This window comes from Nilaparvata lugens, chromosome 2 (genome assembly GCF_014356525.2).
Source record: "Nilaparvata lugens isolate BPH chromosome 2, ASM1435652v1, whole genome shotgun sequence".
NCBI classification, from domain to species: domain Eukaryota; kingdom Metazoa; phylum Arthropoda; class Insecta; order Hemiptera; family Delphacidae; genus Nilaparvata; species Nilaparvata lugens.
The window spans coordinates 37,773,347-37,795,797 of record NC_052505.1 but is presented as its reverse complement, the minus strand read 5'-3'; the positions used below and the strand labels follow the sequence as shown (position 1 = coordinate 37,795,797).

General features: G+C 35.7%; 1 protein-coding gene across 1 annotated transcript in view; it reads left to right on the top strand.

Annotated features, from left to right (window-relative positions):
* Positions 1 to 678: 678 nt before the first annotated feature.
* The window catches only part of LOC111050781 (zinc finger SWIM domain-containing protein 5), a 33,156-nt gene continuing 11,383 nt past the window's right edge, over positions 679 to 22,451 (top strand). The window contains 14 exon segments of the mRNA XM_039420066.1: positions 679 to 784; positions 1,341 to 1,432; positions 1,434 to 1,450; positions 7,626 to 7,753; positions 9,770 to 9,913; positions 11,642 to 11,790; positions 12,476 to 12,626; positions 13,056 to 13,207; positions 14,270 to 14,484; positions 16,148 to 16,405; positions 17,977 to 18,198; positions 19,185 to 19,600; positions 20,172 to 20,338; positions 21,479 to 21,869. Of these exon segments, the coding sequence (XP_039276000.1) occupies positions 679 to 784; positions 1,341 to 1,432; positions 1,434 to 1,450; positions 7,626 to 7,753; positions 9,770 to 9,913; positions 11,642 to 11,790; positions 12,476 to 12,626; positions 13,056 to 13,207; positions 14,270 to 14,484; positions 16,148 to 16,405; positions 17,977 to 18,198; positions 19,185 to 19,600; positions 20,172 to 20,338; positions 21,479 to 21,869 (2,608 nt within the window).

The window sequence follows — 22,451 nt, the reverse complement described above, 5'->3', positions numbered from 1 at the left end:
GACGTTTGTATAGTCGCACATTTACATTATATAAAAGTCTGTAGAATAGATCAATTGTATTTAATCTTTATTGTTGTGTCACATTTGGGATTTTGGATGTTGTTTCCATTGTAAAATTGTGAATACTGAATCGCTGTTAGAAGCCACATGCATTGAAGGATATATTACCCGAATTAATAGAGAAACTTGTGTATTAGAATAGCTATAGCTGGAAGAGGCGTAGTATGCTGTTTCAATACCTAAGCTCCATTCATCCGATTATTTGCTTGCTCCTAGCTGTTATGCATAACTAGCCGACGTACTGTACAATAATTTTATTTTTGAAGATGGCTGCTCGTACTAAGTCCTCGTGTCGTTTCTCATGCCAACCGTACTATCACAGATCTAACTTATCTAACAAATCTAACCAATCACAGATGTTTACTTAGTGTATGGTACTATATCGTCAGCGATCGTTGCGTGTATTATTCTGTACATGGAACCATTTCGTAGACCGCTCTTCCTTGCTGACAGTGGAGGCGGCAGACGGAAGGCAGTCGGCCGCCCCCAGCCATTCTGCCACCCCCGGCCTCTGCCCCCCGCGTGTATCGATCAGTGGCGAGTGCTGATGCTGAATGCTGAGTGCTGGCAACTGGCAACTGGCAACTGGCACCGTGTCCAAACTCAATGCTCATGCTGATGCCTGCCAAACTTGTTCATCAGCACCACGCCCTGCTATGCTATGCTCCAAAACTACTTTTGGCAGAGTGGCAGATACTCCTATCAGTCAGCTCCATTTTAAACTGTCAGTAATAGTTGATTTTTATAAGGAATGCTGTAGGTTCGAAGTGAATCTAACCATAGCTGAATTCAACGCTTATGATCTATTTATTTATTGATTCAATTATTTATTTATTCATTCATTCTTTATTTATTCATTTATTTATCATGTTGTTTACAAATACTTGAGAAAAGTTACAATAGGCTCATGCCCAAAACTGTCTCATTTCCAATATGTATACTATTTTTATGTTATAGAGTTCTAAAAAAATCTCGTGGATTTTCTGTTAATGAATTATTGTAGGATCATGTAGCTCATATTGGTGGTAGCACTAGCCGCGTAACTCTCTAATTTTTATAAGTTCTGAAATGATGCAACACGTATAAGATATAAAGTACAATGCAGTCCAATTAAAACCTATTTTGTGGAAAAACTGACAGATTTTTTATTACTTTTTTCCTTAGATACCTATGATGATCATTATTATTTTCTGTATTACAACGCCAGCTGAGAAATCCTTATTTTCCAGAACCAACTCTGTTTTACCGATCAATAATGGCATTTTCTGTATTTGCTGCAGGTTTCCATCTCAGCGGAATCGTGAGGACAACGCGAGCGTCCACTCCGACGAGTCCGCCTTACGCCAACCCTGAGCCCGAAGTCAATAAGGTTTTCCGTCAGTTTTGACCGGTGAGCAATGAATGTTTCTAATGATATGAAAATATCAAATATATTATAGGACCTAATTATGGTAAATCGAACATATCCACTTCATTTGTTGCAAAGTGAAGCCATGGATAATAGAATAGGAGATTTGTTTATTGCATTCTGAAAGTATTCTAGATTGTCGGGAATGTCAAAATAGTCTATTCAATTAATAATATTCAATGTGAACAAACGCGTATTTGAATGAGTTTTAACATTTAGATTTTGACTTTTGGGTTTCATTCAACTGAATACAGGAAAAGCTGAATGTAGATCCACATACACTATTTAAAATTTCAATACTACGATTTTCATATCAGAGTACAGTATATTTAGTTCTATCAGAGTAGCCTATATATATCTGAAAATATATTCATATTCTCTTGTATAAACAAGATTCAATTATTTCTCTGCAACAAGCAAAAGCTTCAGAAAACTTACAACTAGTTGATAAGATCTCAAATGACACTACAGTTGAGGTTTGAATAAAATAATGGAAATACTGTATTCAAACGAAAACAAATGTATGAAATGTTCCTATATATGGACAATCTACCTGTATTCAAGTACTGGACCAACAGCTCAGTTTCCAGTATCATTGAAGGATATCCTCATTCACCCAAAACCAAATTATCAAATGCAATGTCAACTAGAGGTGTGTCAATCTATGAATAAACTAGAAGTTGATCATTCGCGTATGCGCATCCTCACACATACAAGTGCTTGTAGTAGTAGATGCTCGCACACAGTTAATCGCTCTAGTCACAACAAAAACATTAGACACTGAGATGTCAAGGTTATTCGGTAATACACCAACACAAGCACACTACTAGCTTGCTATTCTTTACCAACGCACGCGTTCAAACTTCATTTACTCACTTCTCTCACACACACACACACACACGCAAACATGAATGTGTTCACACCGTTGGACGTGTGCCTGAGAGGTCAATGACTGTTTCCGGTCTTCGCTTCCTGTGTCGGTCTCATCGGCTCATCCTTTTCTGCCAGTTTTACTCCTTATTTTCTCTAGTTGGTCAGCATCTTCTGCTCATTCATTCACCTTTTGCTATTCTCTGTTTCACCAAATCCTCCTATTTCCGTTGTAACCGGCTAGGAAACCAAATTCAGCCTAATTGGATTAGGATGTTAAAATTTGGAAATGGTTGGAGAAGCTTCGCGGGAACTATGAATGGAGAGGGGAAAATATTGACTTACGTACTAGCCTTGAGGTTCACAGTAGACACAAAATAGGAAACTTATCACTATCCATGGCAATGTATACCAATACAGGCAGAGATGTTTTACTCTTGAAACACACTTTTCAAGCTCTTGCGGTTTTTCGGTAATCCACACTTGACCCCTTTGGTATTAATTGTTGGTTATCCAGCTGAACTGTTGATGGAGATCACTCCAAATACCTGTTGATGATGCTGATAGATTTTCACGATTTTACTAATCAAAACTAATTTTCTTATTACTTGGATGATCAATGTGTTCAAAACCACGATATTATATTATTAACTCCATCAAAATTTGATACAATCGAATTTATGTATAACAAACGTAACAATTCTGTTACTGAATTTTTTGAATTTTTACTGATTTTCCACCTCTGTATAACGAATCCCTCTCTACAGTAAACATTTTCCCAGGATAAACCACTTTGTTTCGTAGAGTTACAACTGTGAAGTCAAATAAGCTTCATTCCTCGGGGATGTTCTTTCGAGTTTGAGTGGTAGAGACGACTCAAAAGTCCTGATTCCGCCTAATAAAGATTTTTTCATTTCATTTCATTCCATTCCTGTTCTAAGGAATTGATCATGAAGACATATTAAAATTTCAATGTTTCTGTTAAAAATGAGTTATCTTGAATTCTTTTGGATTTGGAAATGACCTCAGAGTCATGGATCAAATGATCCATCGTCAAAAAGTCTTTAGCTGTAATTGATATTACAATAAGTATTAATATAACTTTCATTAAAGTTACATTATTCTCCTTGAAAATATAATATTTTCAAGCTGAACACTCCCGAATTCATCAAGAACAGTTCAATCAGTTTTTTAAAAATGCAAAACAATAGAAAATTTTCAGGCCTGCTTGTAACTTCGTTCACATCTAGGTCCATGCCTCCAGTTGATGGTCTATGATTTCAGGCTTCCTCGAAGCAGCAATCTGTTATTTGATTCGAAGGGAAGAAACAATATTCAATAGCAACCAATCTCTATAAATTCTGTATCCAGACTTCTTCTCAATAGCGATTCCTCAATCTACCTTTTTCTGTTGTTATTTTTGAAAGGGAGAGTCTGTTCCATCTTATGCAGCACCTGCCTGTTAACAATAGCTTTTAAGAGTAGATCTTTGAACAGCTGCTAGCTAAAGCCACAAATCCGACTCTCTTCTAGCTGTATTCAATCAGATTTTGTTTCGTGTTCGGCTGCTGCACTGTTATGTGCTGCAAAGTAGAATTTACTGTGAATCGATAGAAATTCAATAAACAATTGTATATTTCTTTCGTAAATACCAATCAAAACATGTAGAATGCTCTTAACGTATCTGGCAATAGAAGAACATCGGAAATCAACTACAAATTTTATTTAATATTTCAAGTACACTCTATATTTGATGCCCACATGAGATATATCAGTACTGTAACTAAAGAAAAGGGTATAATTCCTCCTTACCAAAATGAAAGGAGAGAGGTATACTCTAGTAATCTTCCGATGCTATTTTGCATTTACTGCAGCTAGTGAGCTCGAAGGCTGTTCCAACACTTTGAATAATTTCATCAGTTATAAGATTGAAACAATCCATTGGGAATTTAAAAAATATATTTTGAAATTCTTTCTCAACCGGTTACAAGCCATTTTAGAAAGCGCGTCTTGTTTTCAGCCTTATTGGTTTCGCTATTGAAGCGTGTTTAGGCTATGATAAATAAGGCGTGAAACCTCTAGTTGCGTAGATAAAAAACATGAATAATTAATTATCCTAATTATGAGACCAAGTTAACGCATTCGCCTGAATTCGTAGCGCTGGCGGTTACGAGTACTAAAATTGTCAAAACGCTGATTACTTTCAAAACTCGTTGGATTGATAGGCTTCAGTAAAGTACGAATTTATATGAATGTGTTTTGGAACGCTTAATGATATAAAGTTCATCCATTTTGGAATGTCAGCATATAGTTTCGAAGTATCTATCACAATAATAGTACAGTAGTTGAATTTATATTCCATGTTACTTGAATGTGTTCACCAATATGCTGAATTGATATAAACAGTTTTTAATAATATGGTAAGACTTGAACTCCGAATAGGGTTCAGTATTTCTTCAACCACAAATCCCTAAGAGGAATAAATAATGATTTTCGTTTCTCAAGTATAAAGGAATGGTTTTTTCTGCAAAGCAGAAATGAAATAAATCCCTGAAACAAAATGTTTGAGTAGCCTTTGTTCAATGGAAAGTCAGAGAGCCTTCTGATTCCATACAATTTCAAATCTGAATCATCTCAAATGTTATTTAATCTTAGTATGAGAATGATCTTAATATTATGTCATTTAGGCTGTTGCAAAGTTTATACCCACTTCTCAATTCAAGTTTTATTTGTGAATTACAGTTGGGTTTCCGTTTCTATAGTCTATTACTTGCACTGACTGATCCACACTTGAGAATTGTACATTCATTTCAATAATAACACTATACAATAACTAAAATTTATTCAATCTGTGAAGCAATCAGTTGCTAGCTGAGGCTGTGTGACTCTTGGCGTTGTTGCCGATGTTACAATAGAAGCAGATAATGGCCGGATAGCCTCCTGCTGTTCAGTTCTCTATTCCTATTGTGATTTCCCCTTTTGTAGACGACTTCAGATTCGATGACTTTGATAATATGCTATTGGCTGATTCTACTATGGATCCCATAGCGAACGAACATAGTCAAGAGCCCACAGAAAAATACTGTAATTTATATTTCAAAGTGTGTTGTGTTTCATAGCCACATTCATGGATTTCCATATATTATTCTATCTCCGTATAATAATGTTCGAGTAGAAGTAGGATTGAAAATAATGTACTCTGATAATTGTTCGAAGGGGAAGGATAGGCAATACAGGCATACACCAATTGACGGACTGCCCATTGTTGAGAAAGGCTTCACTAAAATAACATGCACATGCACAGCCGTTTTTAGTGAGGCCTTGGATAGAACCAGACAAAAACAAAGAACTGACCCAGTCGGTCAGGGGGTTTTATTCTACGTAGGACTCGATTCAGCTCTCTCATTTCTCTTCTCTCTCATTTATTCTCTCTTCCTTTTTCTTTGTTCTTTCTCTCCAATCCACTCAATAAACCCCTCGCCTCCCACTTTGTGCCTAAGTCACCGTGACCAAGGTCAATCCAGGAATTTGAACTTTGCACTCTATGTGTCGTCTTCAGCACTCCAAGTGTCAAATGAACTAGAAACAAAAATACTCCCATTATTTTGGACGACTGGCACTTTCGGTTGAGTTTTTTTCAGCGCTGAGATGAGCTGGGTTATTTTTACTGTTCTCTCATTGTTTTTCTTCAACCATCAACAAGTATTTTCAAGCTGATTGCTTTAAATATAACTCTGATAGCCGATTTCTTTTTCTTGTCAAGATCAATTAAGGTTTTTCCATATAAATTACAAAATATTAATCCTTGTACCAAAACTATATTTGGCGATGAACTTCTTAAGAGCAATGTTTCAATTCGGAAAAGGGCTGAAACAGGCACTTCGTTCTTGCGTGTTTCGGACTCTATTTTCCAACTGATAATCATGAAAATGGTACCAAATTGTTCATAAAGATTTGGACATCCGGCGCCTGAGAGAGTGAATTATCATTCTGATTTTATCATTGTTGAATTCCACCGATGCATTTGTAACCGGTGGAGGTATTTTTAACCCCTCACCACACCTGACATCATTTCTGTAACCGGAGATATCTTTGTCTCTATTTGATTAATCTTCCAAAATATAAAATATATAAAAATACATGTGGTTTGATAGACATTCTTGCAGTCTATACCACCGCTGTGCACCAATGTAAATGGAGGGGGTGTTTCTTCTCTTCTATAATATCTGCTAAAGTTTACTGCTATTAAATCATCTATCGGTATTTGAATCCTTGATTGGTTGGGAGCTTTTAGTGGATTCGTTCATTCAAATGCACAGATTATCATCATTAACTAATTGTCACCTATTTTAGCAACTAGCAACTACGAGTCAGGAACTTGTCAGGAACGAGTCATGAAAAATACTAATAAAATTCAACTTCAGGTTTATTGAACTCTAAATAAATAGAACGAATTAATAAAAGTCAGGTAACATGTAAAATTTTCAAACAGAACAAAGTTATTCAGCAATCGATTCAGGTCAAGAAGACATACTCAATTTTTAATCTATACATTTTGGGAACCTGCTAACTTGCTGCATTTAAATTTGGGCCTTGGTCATTCTATGAAATTGAATAATGAGCTTAATAAGAAAAACAACAAAAGTTCGACACTCACCATTTTAACAATATTCAAACTTGGACTCTTCAGAAACCCTCACATACACTTTAATAAAACTCACTATACTTGAACTCACACGCACAAATAATTTCCTGATTCTACTCCTACTAACTCTATAAAATTTGGTTTCCTATTCAACTAGATAAAAATTACTGATAACTGAAAACATAACAATTTGTCCCTCTGAATGGGCCCATTCAGAGGACCGAGGCTCGCACACCGTTACATGTTTTCCCAGTTACGTCTCAATTCGAACTGAGGCCTTTTCACTGAAAATTATTCCCCCTCCACGAGCGTTGAGCATAACTTCCAGTGGAAAATCCAAAGCTGCAAAAAGGTCAATGGTCATACAATTCCCAAATACAGTAGCTTTTTCGACAAGAAATTGAAACTGCATTTGAAAAATGCACGAAAATTGCTTTAATTTCGACAACTAAGCAACAAGTTAGCAAATTCAATAAACATGGTCAAATATTCTCACACTAAAATCTGAAAGTACGAATCAAAGTTCATTCCAGTTCAAAAACCTGAAAAATGAGACACACAAAAATAAACAACTACAATATACCTACTCAATTTCACACTATTTTTAGTTGAATTCTATTTAATGATTTTTGTCTTTTCCAGATGCAAAATCACATCTGTAACATGCAGTTGTGGGACGAAGGACATCTTCTGGTGTCAACATGTAGTTGCGCTCTCACTCTACCGTATTCGAAACGCCGACAGTGTAAGACTGAGGGTGCCCATTTCAGGTAAATTGTGCTCCGATTTAAGTTTTTAAAACTTTGGAAGGCTTTGTCGTGCATGAAATTTCTATCTGGTTCCTTTAGAACTTCCAAGGATATTTTAAACAGCATTGATATTTGAAAATATTACTCATTTACAAAGTAGGATGTACTACACAAGTTGAACAGTAACATAACTACAATATGATCAATTTGAGGCTACCTTGATTTAGTTGGACCTTATCCATTAAAAACCTTCGAAATTTTTTCTCATTTTGTGCATAGTCACCTTTTCTGCTAGTTTGCTTGGTTGAAATTGTGATTCCAATCACTTGGACACTCAGGCTTCCTCAGACATGTGTGTCTGTCCACCTCTATTCATATAACATTCTAAGTTTGACACTACAGTATAGTGTTCCAATATACAGTATAGGTCTTATCAAATCGGTTCAGGTATCATTCAACTTATTCAGAAAACCATTGGGATATTATTCCAGACAAAACCGTGCGGTTTCTGTTTAAAACTGGTGTCCTCCTTATTTAAATAGAGAGTCAAAGGTCTCTCAAATTCAAGTGGTCGAAGTTCAATCTCAAATCTCAGAGTAGCTCTTCACATCAATCCTCCATATCAGAAGGAAATGATCAACACTCTTTAGAATATCAGGCACATCATAACATTGCCCAGTGTTGATTTGTATTGGTATGGATCTGCTGACATGTCCGGATGACAGTTCGTTGAACCCCCTCTTGAAGACGACGACAAACTGTTAGCTGCTGACAATGATTACGACTTTATTGGATGAGGTGAAGTGTGTGCCAGTGCGTACGAGAGTCAATGGACAACATATACGGAAAAATCAAAGGAGGTCCATCTTGCTGTTCTTTTGGAATGTCGACCTGCGGTCGAAGAACGAATCCTCCCCGTAGAAACTTGGTGTGTGTGTTCTAATCAAAGAAGTTGCTTTTCCAAAATTGGATTCTGAATTCCTGGTGAACGAGTGTGTATGTGCGTGTGCATGTGTATTTGCGTGCGGGTGTTCTAAATAGGGAAACAGGTTTTGAGATCGAGTGAGAGAGTAGCTGAGAGAGACGCGTCGTCGTTCTACTTTCGGCTGTTGTGGCTGGCTGGAGTGGGTGGGAGGCGGAGGGAGGGTGTGCCTGTCAAATGACCTTGAGTCTCAGCTGTGAGCAGCGGTGACGTCACACCAACGCTTCCTTCCTCCTTCCGATTTGTCTGCTCTGCTCATCGCCCCTGTTCGTCATCACTACGGTGTTTCTCTTTGTCTCTCTCACGCGCTCCTGCGCTTGCGTGTGTCTAAGCTTGGTTCTTTCTCTCTCGTGTCTCACTCTCTCTTATTCACAATCTTCAGTTATACGTCATTGTGTTCAGCAAATGTAAACACTGATCTTGAAATCAAATACTGTAGTTGATACAGTTGGAAATGGATAATTTTAAATCTTCTGTAAAGTTGGGAACTCCGAATTAAACAATAGTTTCAAAACAAATGTATTATGTAACAATGGAATCAAATAGACTGTACAATGAAATCAATTAGAAAAAATACTGATAGAAAAAAGATCAATGATCTCTAATCTCAGAAACCCAGAATAATTCAGCTATTTACAATTTTTCAACATTAGTTATTGATCTAATGCGTTGTACTGTGATATTACAGTATGATCAAAATAAGTTTCTAGAAATAAAAATTATTTGTTTTTGATGGATTCAAACTTTGAAGTGCCCTATGTGGTCAAAGACTATAATAGGAGACTCCTTATATACCATAGATATGGTCCTAACACTTGTACATCGGTTCGTTTCAGTGGTTGAGAATGCAGTTTTCAGAAATACAGAACAACAATATGATATTTCAGTACAGACCATGAAGATTGTGTTTGCTTCTCATGAAAATGAGAAATAGAAGCAATAGAAATGGAGCTAGAAAACATTGTAAGGTTTTAACATTGAATCTTGAACGCTACATAGGTTTCTTCAGGATCTAAACTTTTTTCCATCTTGTATTGAAATAATGTTTTTTTCAGAAACTCTTCTGCAAATGGACAGACAGCAGCTACAAAAATTCGTTCAGTACCTGATTTCCGAACATCATACAGAAGTCCTACCCACCGCACAAAAATTAGCTGATGAAATCTTACTACAAAGATCAGAAATAAACCAAATACCAGGTAAGTTCATAGCAACTTATTGCCATTTCCGATAGTTTTCTCTTTATTTATTGCTATTCTAAAGATGAAATCAAATAAAGAATAAGTTTCATAATTAAAAGAGAGATATGAAAAGATAGCGTGTACATTATATGAAAATATATGTTCTCTTAAAGGTAGTCTTAGTTTTCTTGCCGACTACATTCAAAATGGGATAGTGCCAATAACAGAAAAGAACATGATTAGTTTCACTTTAAACCGTCAGCATTGATTAATATGAAACAATTGGTGTAATTTATGAGACATGCTGTCAGTTTTAAGTGAATCACACTATGCAGATACTGTAAGCACGTCGTTACTTGATATTCTAAACAACTTTTCGTTTTTATATGCTGCTGTATTGAGAAAATAGTTATTTTTGCAGCTTGCCTTGCTAACACTATCTAGTATCCTCGTACTGAGATTTGTAAAAGCAATGATGCCACTGAACTGACGAATTATTAACACCAACTACAGAGCTATGGAGTGTCTGTAGGGACAGAAAATGTAGATGCGAGTAGTTCATAGCGGAACCGCTAGATAGCACCACCGGCTGGTTGGCAATTGAATGGCATTCTCTATCATGGCAGGGACTCTGCAGTTCTAGAGAGTGGGATAAAAGATTAGTGAATCATCACATTCATCACCGTATTATCTTTGAGCTCTTCTACTTCGTTTATTGAAAGCTAGGAACCTCGGATGTGTCAGAGAGTTACTTTTTGTGGCCTCCATTGCGCCTTCAAAAGTTGATGAACATTTTGTACAGAATCAGAGACTGTAGTATCTTGAAAGGTTCTTCTGTTGATAATATACAGAAAACAAATAATCATGTTTTTTTTTAATAAAAATATAAATCTCAGTACCATTTTAAATTATTTTGTCACAACATAAAAGTAGCCCTAAAGAAAAAAGACAATAAAATTATGTTTTTTTCTGTGATCATTAATTTTGGTTCAATTCATAAATTACTATATTAAAGTGTAGGCCTACATTGTGTTACTTGTGTTACTTACTGCTTGTAATATCGATTTTGACCAAGACTAGAAACATTATGAATATTTAGAATGTATCAAATATTCATATAATTTCAACTTTTTCTAATTTTTAATGTCCTCCTGTTTTTGAGGTTAGAAAAATAATACTATTAGTGATTATGTTGGATAGCTCACACATTTTCAGTCACGCAAAGTTGTGTGAACACTCCCAAAAGAATGACATTATTTTTTGCCCATCAGAGCAGAATCTCATTGGAGGACAGGGATTCAGTATCTACAATATGAAGCTGTTGAATATTCTGAATTTTGATATTCATATACATTTACAAGATTACAGTGCTGTCTGGCAATGGAATCATGACCCTTCGCGTCTGAAGGGAAATTACTTACGGTAGTATCTACTCATCACATCAGTTCTACCAGAGAGAAGATATACGATTATATTATAAGAAGATTATATTTTAACTCTGGCTCTACTCAATGACAAATCTTAGAACTGAAAACTATTCACAACAAACACATATTGAATGAATTATAAGTAGTTATGAATTATAACAATTTCTATAAAGTATGAAGTTATGAATTATCATAAAAGTATGGATGGCTCTCTAGAATTCACAAAAGATGTTGAAGCTTGATTTGGCAAACTTTAATCCCCTTTTCACATCCTGTGAAAACTCAAGTTTTTTTTCAAATTGATGCAATTATTTCGTAGGAGCGCCGGACCCGACGGCTGGAGCGAGTGCGGATGACGATCATACGTGGCACTTGGACGAGGAGCAGGTCTGCGAACAGGTCAAGTCCTACCTCTCACAGGGCACCTACTACAATGCCAACAAACAGCTCAACTCACTATTCGCCAAGGTAAGCATAAGCACTGTTCTACATATCGGAGTATCAACCAACACTTACAGACTATCAAAAAATTGCTGTAGTTGTTGATAATTGAAAAATTTGTAGAATTGAAAAAAATATTTTTAAAAATTAAAATTAGTTTCCTAATAATCAATTAGAAAATTTTATTGATTTTGCCATCATATTATTAATTTATAATGAATATAATAGGTGTCCTGATTCAATATAAATCATGAGGAAAAATATACATCAGATTGTAAATGGAGTTAATGAACAGTTTCTTCTAAGGCTACGGAATATAATGCTTATCAATACAACCGAACGTGTCGTTTATTAAAAAAGACAAATTGAAAGGTACTACTACTTGAATAATTTTATAACTTGAATTAGTTGATTTGGATGATGTTTTAATACACTTGGAATTGGAACCAAAATAATCTGTTTATGTTGAATAATTTTCCTACATTTTGTTGTAACATAGGCCCATTTGGAATACAATTTCAAGAGACAATACAAGTCATGCTCATTGTACAATTCAGATACTGTTTAGGTAGGTGGATTCTTTTCTGTTCCATCATTTCATTCATTTTTTTTAAATTATGAAAATCAGGAAGAGAGAAATAGAATATTAGAATTTTCTGCTGGAATTTAAAAACTTGTTTGAAAATCATGTTTGATGTTGACCATGTTTCAGGTGCGAGAAATGCTTCGAGCGAGAGACTCGAACGGGGCGAGAATGCTAACGCTTATTACCGATCAGTTCCTTTCCGATCCTAGACTAATTCTTTGGAAGTCCCAGGGAACGCCAATGACTGATAAATGCAGGCAACTCTGGGATCAATTAGGTAAGTCATTCTTCCAGTTATACAAAAGAAAAAAATGCACTGTAGCCCCTCATTGGAACAAATTATTTAACAGTATCCAAATTTTGATAGTTGATTGGCTCTTGAATCCAATTCTGGAGGTTCATTTCTATGCTTTATCATAGACAAATGATTACGATCAAACGATCACTTCGATTGATTAAGTGAACATTTTCAAATTAATAAAAATTAAATTACCAAGAGATATTGATAAAAAACCAATTAGAAATTAACTAAAAATTTTCAGTGATTGAAATGATGAAATGATACTACAAATGCTCTCATTAAACGGTATCTTTACTCTATGGTTTTATTTTGTCAAGATAATGAGATTTATATGTAATTCTATAAATATAAAAAATAGAGTAGGTACTCGGATTTGTATGTAACGATTGGCAATTTTGTTAACAGGTGCGCTTTGGGTGTGCATTGTGTTGAATCCACACTGTACGCAATTGGAGAAGGTGCATTGGAAGGTGCTTCTCGAGAAGTGGACGCGAAACGAAGTGTGTCCTCTGGAAGACCCTGACTTCAGGCCGCAGCCGATGCCTAGGATAGATAATGTGAGTCTACTCGTCACATGATTCATGATAAATATGATCGATCTCTCCATTCAGTAAAGATGGGAATCATTCAGTCAACTATCACTACTATTCTCAAATTCTTACGCCATAGGATTGTATGGATATATACTGTAAAATATGAAGAATAATCAACCTTAGTAAGCACTTGAGAACGATTTTTTTTCTTGAAGGTCTTGAACTTGAAGAGAAGAATGTAAATTGACTGGAAATTATGTCCATTGTATTTATAGAAATCTAAAAAATATATTCCTGAATACAAACTTAGCCAGCAGATAGAGCATATGCCTTCGATGATATGAGGTCATTCAAGATTCAATCCAATTGAAGCATATTCAAATCACACAATTTTCTGTTACATTTACATAATAATTGTAAGGATCTACAGTAACCTCCACAAAAAGTTAGAATGAAAAAACTTCATTCTCTTTCAAGACTTTTTATAGGATTCAACTTATTTAATTCTGTATAACATAGCAAGGAGGAGTTGTATTTCTTCTTTTTATAATTACTTACTTGGGAAATGTAGATAATGATTTTGATTTTTCATGGGTTCACGAACTGCATGACTATTTTCTTTTTTTCTATGTCTATCTTTCTATCGTGTTTTTGTAGTAATCTACATTAATTTTTACTGTGCTCATCTATTATAATTTTAGTTTTGCATTAATACTTATAGTTTATTCATGTACAATGCTTTTTTTTGTAGCACTATGGGTCTTGTTAGACCCATAGTGGTACAAATTGTCATATTGTATAAATAAATAAATAAACATTGAATTACAAATATGATCAAATTTTTATAGGCATTATTACAAAGGCTTAACTTAGTTCTTTGAATGAATGATTGTATCACTTCATAGATTACTGAATTCCCAATTAAATTAAGTTCAATCTAAGTTTGTAGGTAAACTTTTCTTGACTTGACTATCTGCTGTGTATCCAGCCGTATTATATTGTACCTAGCTCAATTATTTCTGTGTATATTATTCTCTTTTTTACAGTCGACTAGATTTTAAATCAATCAATTCAATGTTTTTGCAGTACCATGGAGTACACTACTCATCAGATTCGGAAAATTCTGGTGGATCTGACGACGAGGGCGGTGGAGGTGGTGGAGGAGGTGTGGGTGGGGGGTACAGGGGTGGTGCTCTGGCGGGGGGAGTGGGGGGAAACCGGAGGAGGGGGTGGCCTGGCTCTCACGGAATGAGTCACAGTCGGGCGACCGCTTCAAATATTCCTCGCACTATTTTTCATAGGTAAATATTACAATATTTGTTTCCATCCATGGTATTATTATTTCATGGCACGTAACCACTATTTGAATTGTTCATGAAAATTGGGAAAAGTTAGGAAAATTAGGTGGACTGTTTCTTGTTTCTTATTAAGATAAATTTAATAGATGATGAAAAGTACGAACATATCAATTTAAAGTAGTAAGAGCAATTCATTATGTATCACCACGGAATAAGAACACACTCCGTTGTTCTTTACTCCGTGGTATCACTGAGATTTACTGTAAAAATGATAATAATTGGAACCACTTAAAAACAACATTATAGGCCTACTAGGATAAGTATTTTTATATGTCAATTTAATGTTAAATTGGAAATATTTAAATTGTTTCTTAAATGTTCCTCTCAATAGAAAATCAAATTGATCCACTTTAATATAAGTGGCCTGGAACTTTCCAGATCAGATAGAGTAAACTAAGAAACTATTAATCTTGTAATCTTGATAATCTTATTTTCTTAATCTTGATTATACTTGAGGTAATCAGATTTTGAGGTACTGATTACGGGACGGCCACACAATCGGTGTGGGGGGTAGTTTGTTGGGGTTTGGTTGTGTTTGTTGTAATGATCAAAATTTTAAGGAAAAATTAAAATCCTCCTTCATTATTATCTCAGTAATAAAGCACTTTAGGACTCATATTTATTAGAACATTTTTCTTTATATTGATGCAAGAAAACACCTCACCAAGTTTGTCGGTTTGTTTCAGAAACACTCTGTATAGTTTCTTACCAAATACGGTTGTAAATAAATTGAAAAGCCACATATAGTCATTCACTTGAACTTTAATTGATATGTACTCATGTCTCAATACTTTTCTGATGAATGAATCTTCATTAAAATATCAGGTTTGTCAACTAATACTCCATTCCTCTATTACACTCTTTCTTCCAGCTTGTTCCAATGTGATACACTGGTTTTAATTGTTATTTATAATTTAATGTACGGTATCTAAAAAGAGGCCCTCCTAAGTATACTTGCAAGTCCTAGAGAGCCACTCAAGTCCAAAACAGTAATGATAGACAGTAGTCGGCTTGAGTTAACAAAAATATATTTTATCCTATATTCTGTGAATTTGAAGCTAGTTTCCGTTTTTTTCCAAAGTTCTATTATCAAGCTATCTAAATCTGAAATTGTTTGTTTTCAAGATTAATGATTTGGTGTAGAAATCAATATGCACATAGCCTACAATATTGGACGATTTGATACAAAATTGAGAAATAGAAGACGTTTTAGGCAATAGCCTGTTTTTCTTTTCTAACTATTGTAATGTTTTCTGTATCAAATGAATAAAATTCAGCTGAAAATTTGGTACGTGAACGCACTATTCCATGGAATATGTTCTTATTCATTTATTTATTCATGCTATCTTTTCTCTATGATATTATATTATGTAATAAATGTGAAAATAATTAAGGACTGAAAATTTTGTGAAGTGAACAACTACAAGACTTAACCTATTTTGAACCATGTGTAACCTTATATAAATTTGGGAGAGGAATAGCACAAGGTTACCTTATTTTTTCTCTCCCTATCATTTTGATTATGTACTTATTGTATGAATCAATGTATGTGTAGTACTGTACTCACAAGGCAACTTATGTGAAATTGGAATTTGTTTGTTTTTAGGGCTCTAGACGCAGTGGGCATGTCGTGGGACAACATGCACTTGAAGCACATTCTGTCGAGCGACAGCTACTGCAGTCACATCCCGGACATCTCGGGCAGCTTCAACTCGCTGGGCCAGCCGCTGTGGCACGAGTCGCTTGCCACGTGCGCCGCACGTGTGGACGCACTGCGATCGCACGGCCACCATCTGGCCGCACTGCGACTTGCTGTCGCCGTCGTTCGCACCATGAAGCAGCAGCAGCTCAACGCACAGCGCAGGTCAGCCATACACACACACACACACACACACACACACACACACACACACACATTACAATATCTACAATACACTAGGGCCCGGTTGCACAAACGCCTGTTAGATTTTACTCGTGATTGAATGCCACCTGAACCAATCAGAGAAGCCTCCTTTTCGAAATAGTCTTCTCTGATTGGTTCTGGTGAAATTATCCACGATTGAAATTTAAGTTTTTCACAATTTTTCCTTTGCTGGGTGATGCCAATAGTGTATTTAAATTTTCATTTGTTTAAATTTTCGAATTATTTCTAGGGAAATTAATAGAATGATTTTATGCTATATCTACTATTAAATGTACACATGTATTAATTTTGGCAATAAACAATTATTTTTATTATTAAGTGCAACCAGGCATAGGAATATGAATTGTCTGTTTGCACTGCTAACAGAGGGAAGTCTTAGGTGTTGGCAGTGAGGTGCAGAATTTCACTTGAATAAATCTCGTACAACTATTTTTCCCTCGCAATCAGAATGAGGTAATCGTGCCGCTAATTTTGAACAAAAAAAGGGTTATTTAATAAGGAAGAAATTACAAACTAACAGACGTAAATAAAAACTAAAATCTAGATTGATTGATTGATTGAGTACTTTATTTATGTAAATTACAATATATACTGGCTTATACACTTATATACAATAGTTTACAATACAGCAAAATTATAGACGAATTTACATAATATAGACTAAGAAAATAATTATTGAACTGTATATATGATATGAGAAAGCAATTTGTAATATAATAACTATAGATAGTTATATTGTTATGCATCTACATAAATTGGCGGAGCTTTGGACATATCAATGTCCATTCTTCGGAAAGAATATTAAAAATATCCTCCCCACTTGCTCTCTACCAAAAGATAAGGTGACAATCATGAATGAGGTGAGATACATTAACAGATTTTAGCCATTAAACTATACTTCTAATGGATGACTTATTAATATTTTTCACTAGAAAGTGTTCATGTACTATATTAATGAGTTTAAAATTGATAACTTCCTATAATATTCGATTTTGTTAAATATTCAAATTAACTTAAAATACAATGCATTACATAAACTTCACATATACGTTAACACAACTCTAATAAGAAATTTTATAGATCGCAGATATTACACTACAAGTTCCTGTAAATCGAGAAGACTTGGATTGTATTTCATGGACTAATCTTCAGTTCTTCAATACTACTATTAGAACAAAACTAGCCTATCACCAAGTATTGAGAATTTTAATGCTGAGTAACTTGAGAAATATTTCGGTATGTTGCTAAGTACCGTAATGACAAACAAAATAGTTGGCAAGTGATTGAGTTATTGAACAATTGTAGATAAAATATTAGTGAGTAATTTTGAGCAGAGGTGCAGCATTATAATATAATAGTCCAACGCTGAGTTTCAATCAATGATTTTCGCTGAAATGTATTCAATCTTATTTTAGTTATCAATTATAGTTTTTGAATCCAACAGATTTTATTACTATAATTATGATTGTTGTACAAGAGCAGTTGCTGACCTATTTGGTATGTTTGTGCAGGTGGCACGAGAGCCAGCAGCACAAATCTTCGTCGGCGGCGGCGGCTGCGGCATCATGGGGCGAGGCGAGCAGCCACCGTTACGACCGTGGAGGCTCATGTGTCGCATGTCCGCTGGCGCAGACGGCCGCGTGCACGTCCCGCTGTCCCGGCTACGACCATCATGTTGTTCGCTGTGCCTACGAAACGCACTCACGTCTACCGTCTTCGTCATCCTGCTTCAAGTAGGCGTTCATGCTCAATATCGTTCAAATCACATGTTTAGATTGAATTAATTGATATTATTTACATACATAACATTTGTGGGGGCAAACAGGTAGAAACCCAAATATTGTTATCTCAAGTTAGCATCTTTTTCAAGATGAAAAACTTGAAAAGAATGAAAATCTAAGTATCCTTTTTTAAATTTATTAAAAAACAATTAATTGTAAGTATAGAGTTTAGAAAAAAGATTAAGTACTTAGATTTTTATCTCTTTCAATTTAAGAGTAGCCCTAACAAAAAAGTAATGAGAAACTTAGTAGGCCTATAGACTAAATCAGACTTGATAAATTATTAATTGAAAATTGTATCGATCAAATTCCTCAAGATTATATTTGCTGGCGAGTGTCTACTTTATTATGCTTTTGTTTTGTCCATCAGATACAGTGTGTTTATTAATTCATGTTATATCTTTTTGGAATTAATAATATAGTACCCTTCATTCTTTTTGTAGACACAACCGGTCTCGGCCAATTGTACCATTTATTGTAATAATAATTATTTGTCGAAATCAGTCATGTCTTTAAATGAGAATGAAGGGCACTGAAGGCCGTGAGTAATAACTTGAACCTTCGACTCCCACCACATGAGACTCAACTCTGCATTTTTAGGGTGGGGGAAGAGTTTGGTCAGTTTTCTCTCGGCGGTGCCCTCACTTCTAACAATTACTGTACTGGCTGTATAAATGCAGAGTGAAGATATGTGAGAGAGACATTCCAACCCCGTGAATATTCATTTCACGCCAGCAACTCCTTCGCCGTTTAAGGGGTTGAGTTTCAAGCTATAGCTTGTGGTTTATTCTATGAATAAAACTATGAGGTTCATTTTATGATGTTTATTATATGAATAAAACTATCAAGTGAAATGATCAATTTCCCTGACCAATATCAATTTACCCAAAGTTCACAATAATCAATTCTAATTTTAAATGATTTGTGATGACTTACAGCGACTGCCGGTACGGCTCGACAAACCGGTACGGCTGCAGTGCGACCCGCGGCTGCGCGTACGACCGGCCGGCGCCGACCCGATGCAGTGTCCGCTGCTGCGGTGGTGTCAGTTCGGGCGCCTCCTCCTCTGCGACGCCCAGCCGCTGCAGTGTCCGCTGTTGCGGTGGTGCCAGTTCGGGCGCCTCCTCCTCTGCGATGTCGCAGTCGTCGACGTCTGCAGCGCCGCTCAAATCGGCAGACGGCCGCATGTCGCAATGTGGAGCCCGCCATTGCGCTGTGGAGGCCAACTGGGCCGAGGGTTGGGTTGGACATCCACTCGACCCCATCGGAACTTTGTTTGACACCCTCGCAGAGGCCAGTCGGCTGCCTGACGACCAGATTCCCAGCACTAGTTCGCACACACCCACCTATCTAGGTAGGTTTCCAAATGCAATCCAAATTTAACTCAATTTGCATCAAGTTCTAATAGATATATTGTATTTTCTTTAACTATTCAGCAAGCGTTATTTCATTCAATTACTGCATCTTCATTTCATTTCAATAAAGCTCCAAAAATATGCACGGTAAAGCACCGATTATCCTCGGTCTATTTGATGCATGAATGTGTCCGGATAACTGATAATCTAGTCTAGATAATCGGTTTTATCCTAGCTCTCAAATGTAGACATAAAACTTTGTATTCTGGCCTACAGTACCGGTACCTAGTAGTACGTGTTGTATATAATATGACTTATATACACTCATCTTTCATTCACATTTCATTCACATCTTGAATCACATCATTTCATCACTCTAGTTAGAATAGACAACTCGTTGTGTAATTAAATAAGCTACAATTTATTTGAAATCATCCAGCGGTCAACCGGATAACCGATGTCCTGATTATTGGTGCTCTACTGTAGTCCGATATTTGTTTGTATCTTTTGCAGTTATCGTTTGAAATCCATTGATTAATCATTACTAATTAATGCATTTGTTGTACTCAGATCCAGTGGGCGTAGAGGAATCGGGAAACATAGCTCCTCCCCGCTACCACCATGTGCCTGTGGTTGGCTCGAGGGATCGCTCGGAGACCTACCTGACGCTGGCTGTTGAGGTTGCCCTCATTGGCCTCGGACAGCAGCGGATCATGCCTCCCGGACTATATGCTCAGGTGAATGCCATACTTTGTATACAGTTCTAATGGGTTTCAATTTAATTAAACAAAATTGAACATACTATCCAACTTAAGACCATAATCATCAAGTTACAGCAATCGCCTTGAACTATTCAATTGTTGTTAAGTATGCATAGTAAGTAAGATTTGAGTCATTTAATTTAGAGTTATTTAAATGAATGAGTGATACTTGATAAAAATTTACTTCAAATTATAAAAAAGGATAAAATTCTGTCTCTGCACTTTTATGATAATCTGTTATGAATCTGAATTTGTTTCTTACTTAATTTTGTTGTATCTCTTTACAAATTTTAACTATTAGGCCTAGATAATTTTCGTCTAAAAAATGCGAATTGTCTTCCAAGTGTTTTTCTTCTGCATTATAGCTCACTTAAATTTTATTCTTTTATTTCTTTGGGGTATCTTCATACATGTTATTGTTATAAAAGTTTATTTTTTTATTATGGATTACAGATCAGGTATTATAATAAGATGAATAACCTAGGTTCATTTCTACATAGTCTATATTCTATTAAAATATTTCGGAGAGAAATACATTAGGTTTTGAACACAAAACTCCATAAAACTACTTGTTTAAAATAACAAAAACTATAGTATTTCCAAATCAAATGTGCTCATTACACAATTTCTAGCTAGTTAACAGTTTTTAAATAAAATTACTTAAAATTGTTACAACTATTCAATCATTAAAGTTTTCAAAAACTGGGGGTTCGGTTGCTACACATTATTAACAATTTCAAGTCGTTCCATTCAATATATAACTATAAAAACAATCTATTCAGCCTAATTCTACAAAATCTGTTATAATAGTATTGAATCTTCTAGAAAGAGTGCTGATACTTGATACAAATCTACTTCCAATTTATAAAAAAAGAATAAAATACTGTCTGAAATTTGTCGTATTCTGTTACTTCCTCAAAATTATGAATTGAAATGATAATAGTGATATTATCAAGTATATAATAGTAATTAATGATATATCAGTCAGTTCAATGAAATAGTCAGTTCAAGTGACGAATTCTCAATCATTTTTATGCTTTTAAGAGGAATAAATAACTATTTGAATTTGCGTTTAAAAAATGGATCAACCTAACCGCTCTCGCTGTGTTTGTGCAGGAAAAAGCATGCAAACAAGAAGACCAGCTGATAGCCAAGCTGCAGGGCATGGAGCTGAACAACAGTCTGGTGGCAGTGCTGCGTCGGCAGTCGATCGTGTTGCTCGAGGGTGGGCCTTCGTCCGGCCTGGGCATCGGCATCCACGCCGAGAGCATCCCCATGCACACGTTCGCGCGCTTCCTGTTCGTCGCGCTGCTCAATTGCTACCCGGACCTCGCCTACGAGGTGGGGCTGCGGGCCATGCGGCTGCCCGTCCTCGAGGAGCACGACGAGTCGGACAGTGGCAATGTGTCGTCTCTGGTGCTGAATCGCTACCCCCGGTGGTACACCATCGGACACCTCGAGACGCAGCAGTGTGCGCTCGCCTCCACTATGCTCAGCGCTGCTAAAGGTAACTCATCACATTAGGTTTATTGGTCATCATCATCATATTCTTATTGGTGGCCATTGAGATTTATTTGTGGCTATTACTATTTCAGTTATCTCATGTAAATCAAGCTATTGGTCTTGTGTACATTCAATTTAAATAAATAAATGTTTATTTCATAAAAAAACTAAAACTAGGCCTACTACATAAATTACAGAAAATATTAGATAGTTTACAATTATATACAATGGTTGGTTTCATAAATTTCTTATAATATGTATTCTTCATGTAGTGTTTTCTGTGTGGAAATTGACCTACTCCACTATGGCGTACCATTTTCTAGAGTAGGTTTAAATTCAAATTTATTTCCTACAAAATTCAACTGTTACAAAGTTTGTTACAGTAAGTGCCTTAACCCATTATAAATAGCTTCTATTAAAACTAACAAAAACAATTTAATCAATTCAATTTTTTTTTAATTAAATTTTTTTGGAATTTAATTCAAAAAGATCTATTGGTTGCTGAGAAGAGGATCCAGGCTGTCCATATATAACAAGATTCTACTATATAAACAGCTACTGAAACCAGTATGGACTTATGGCATTC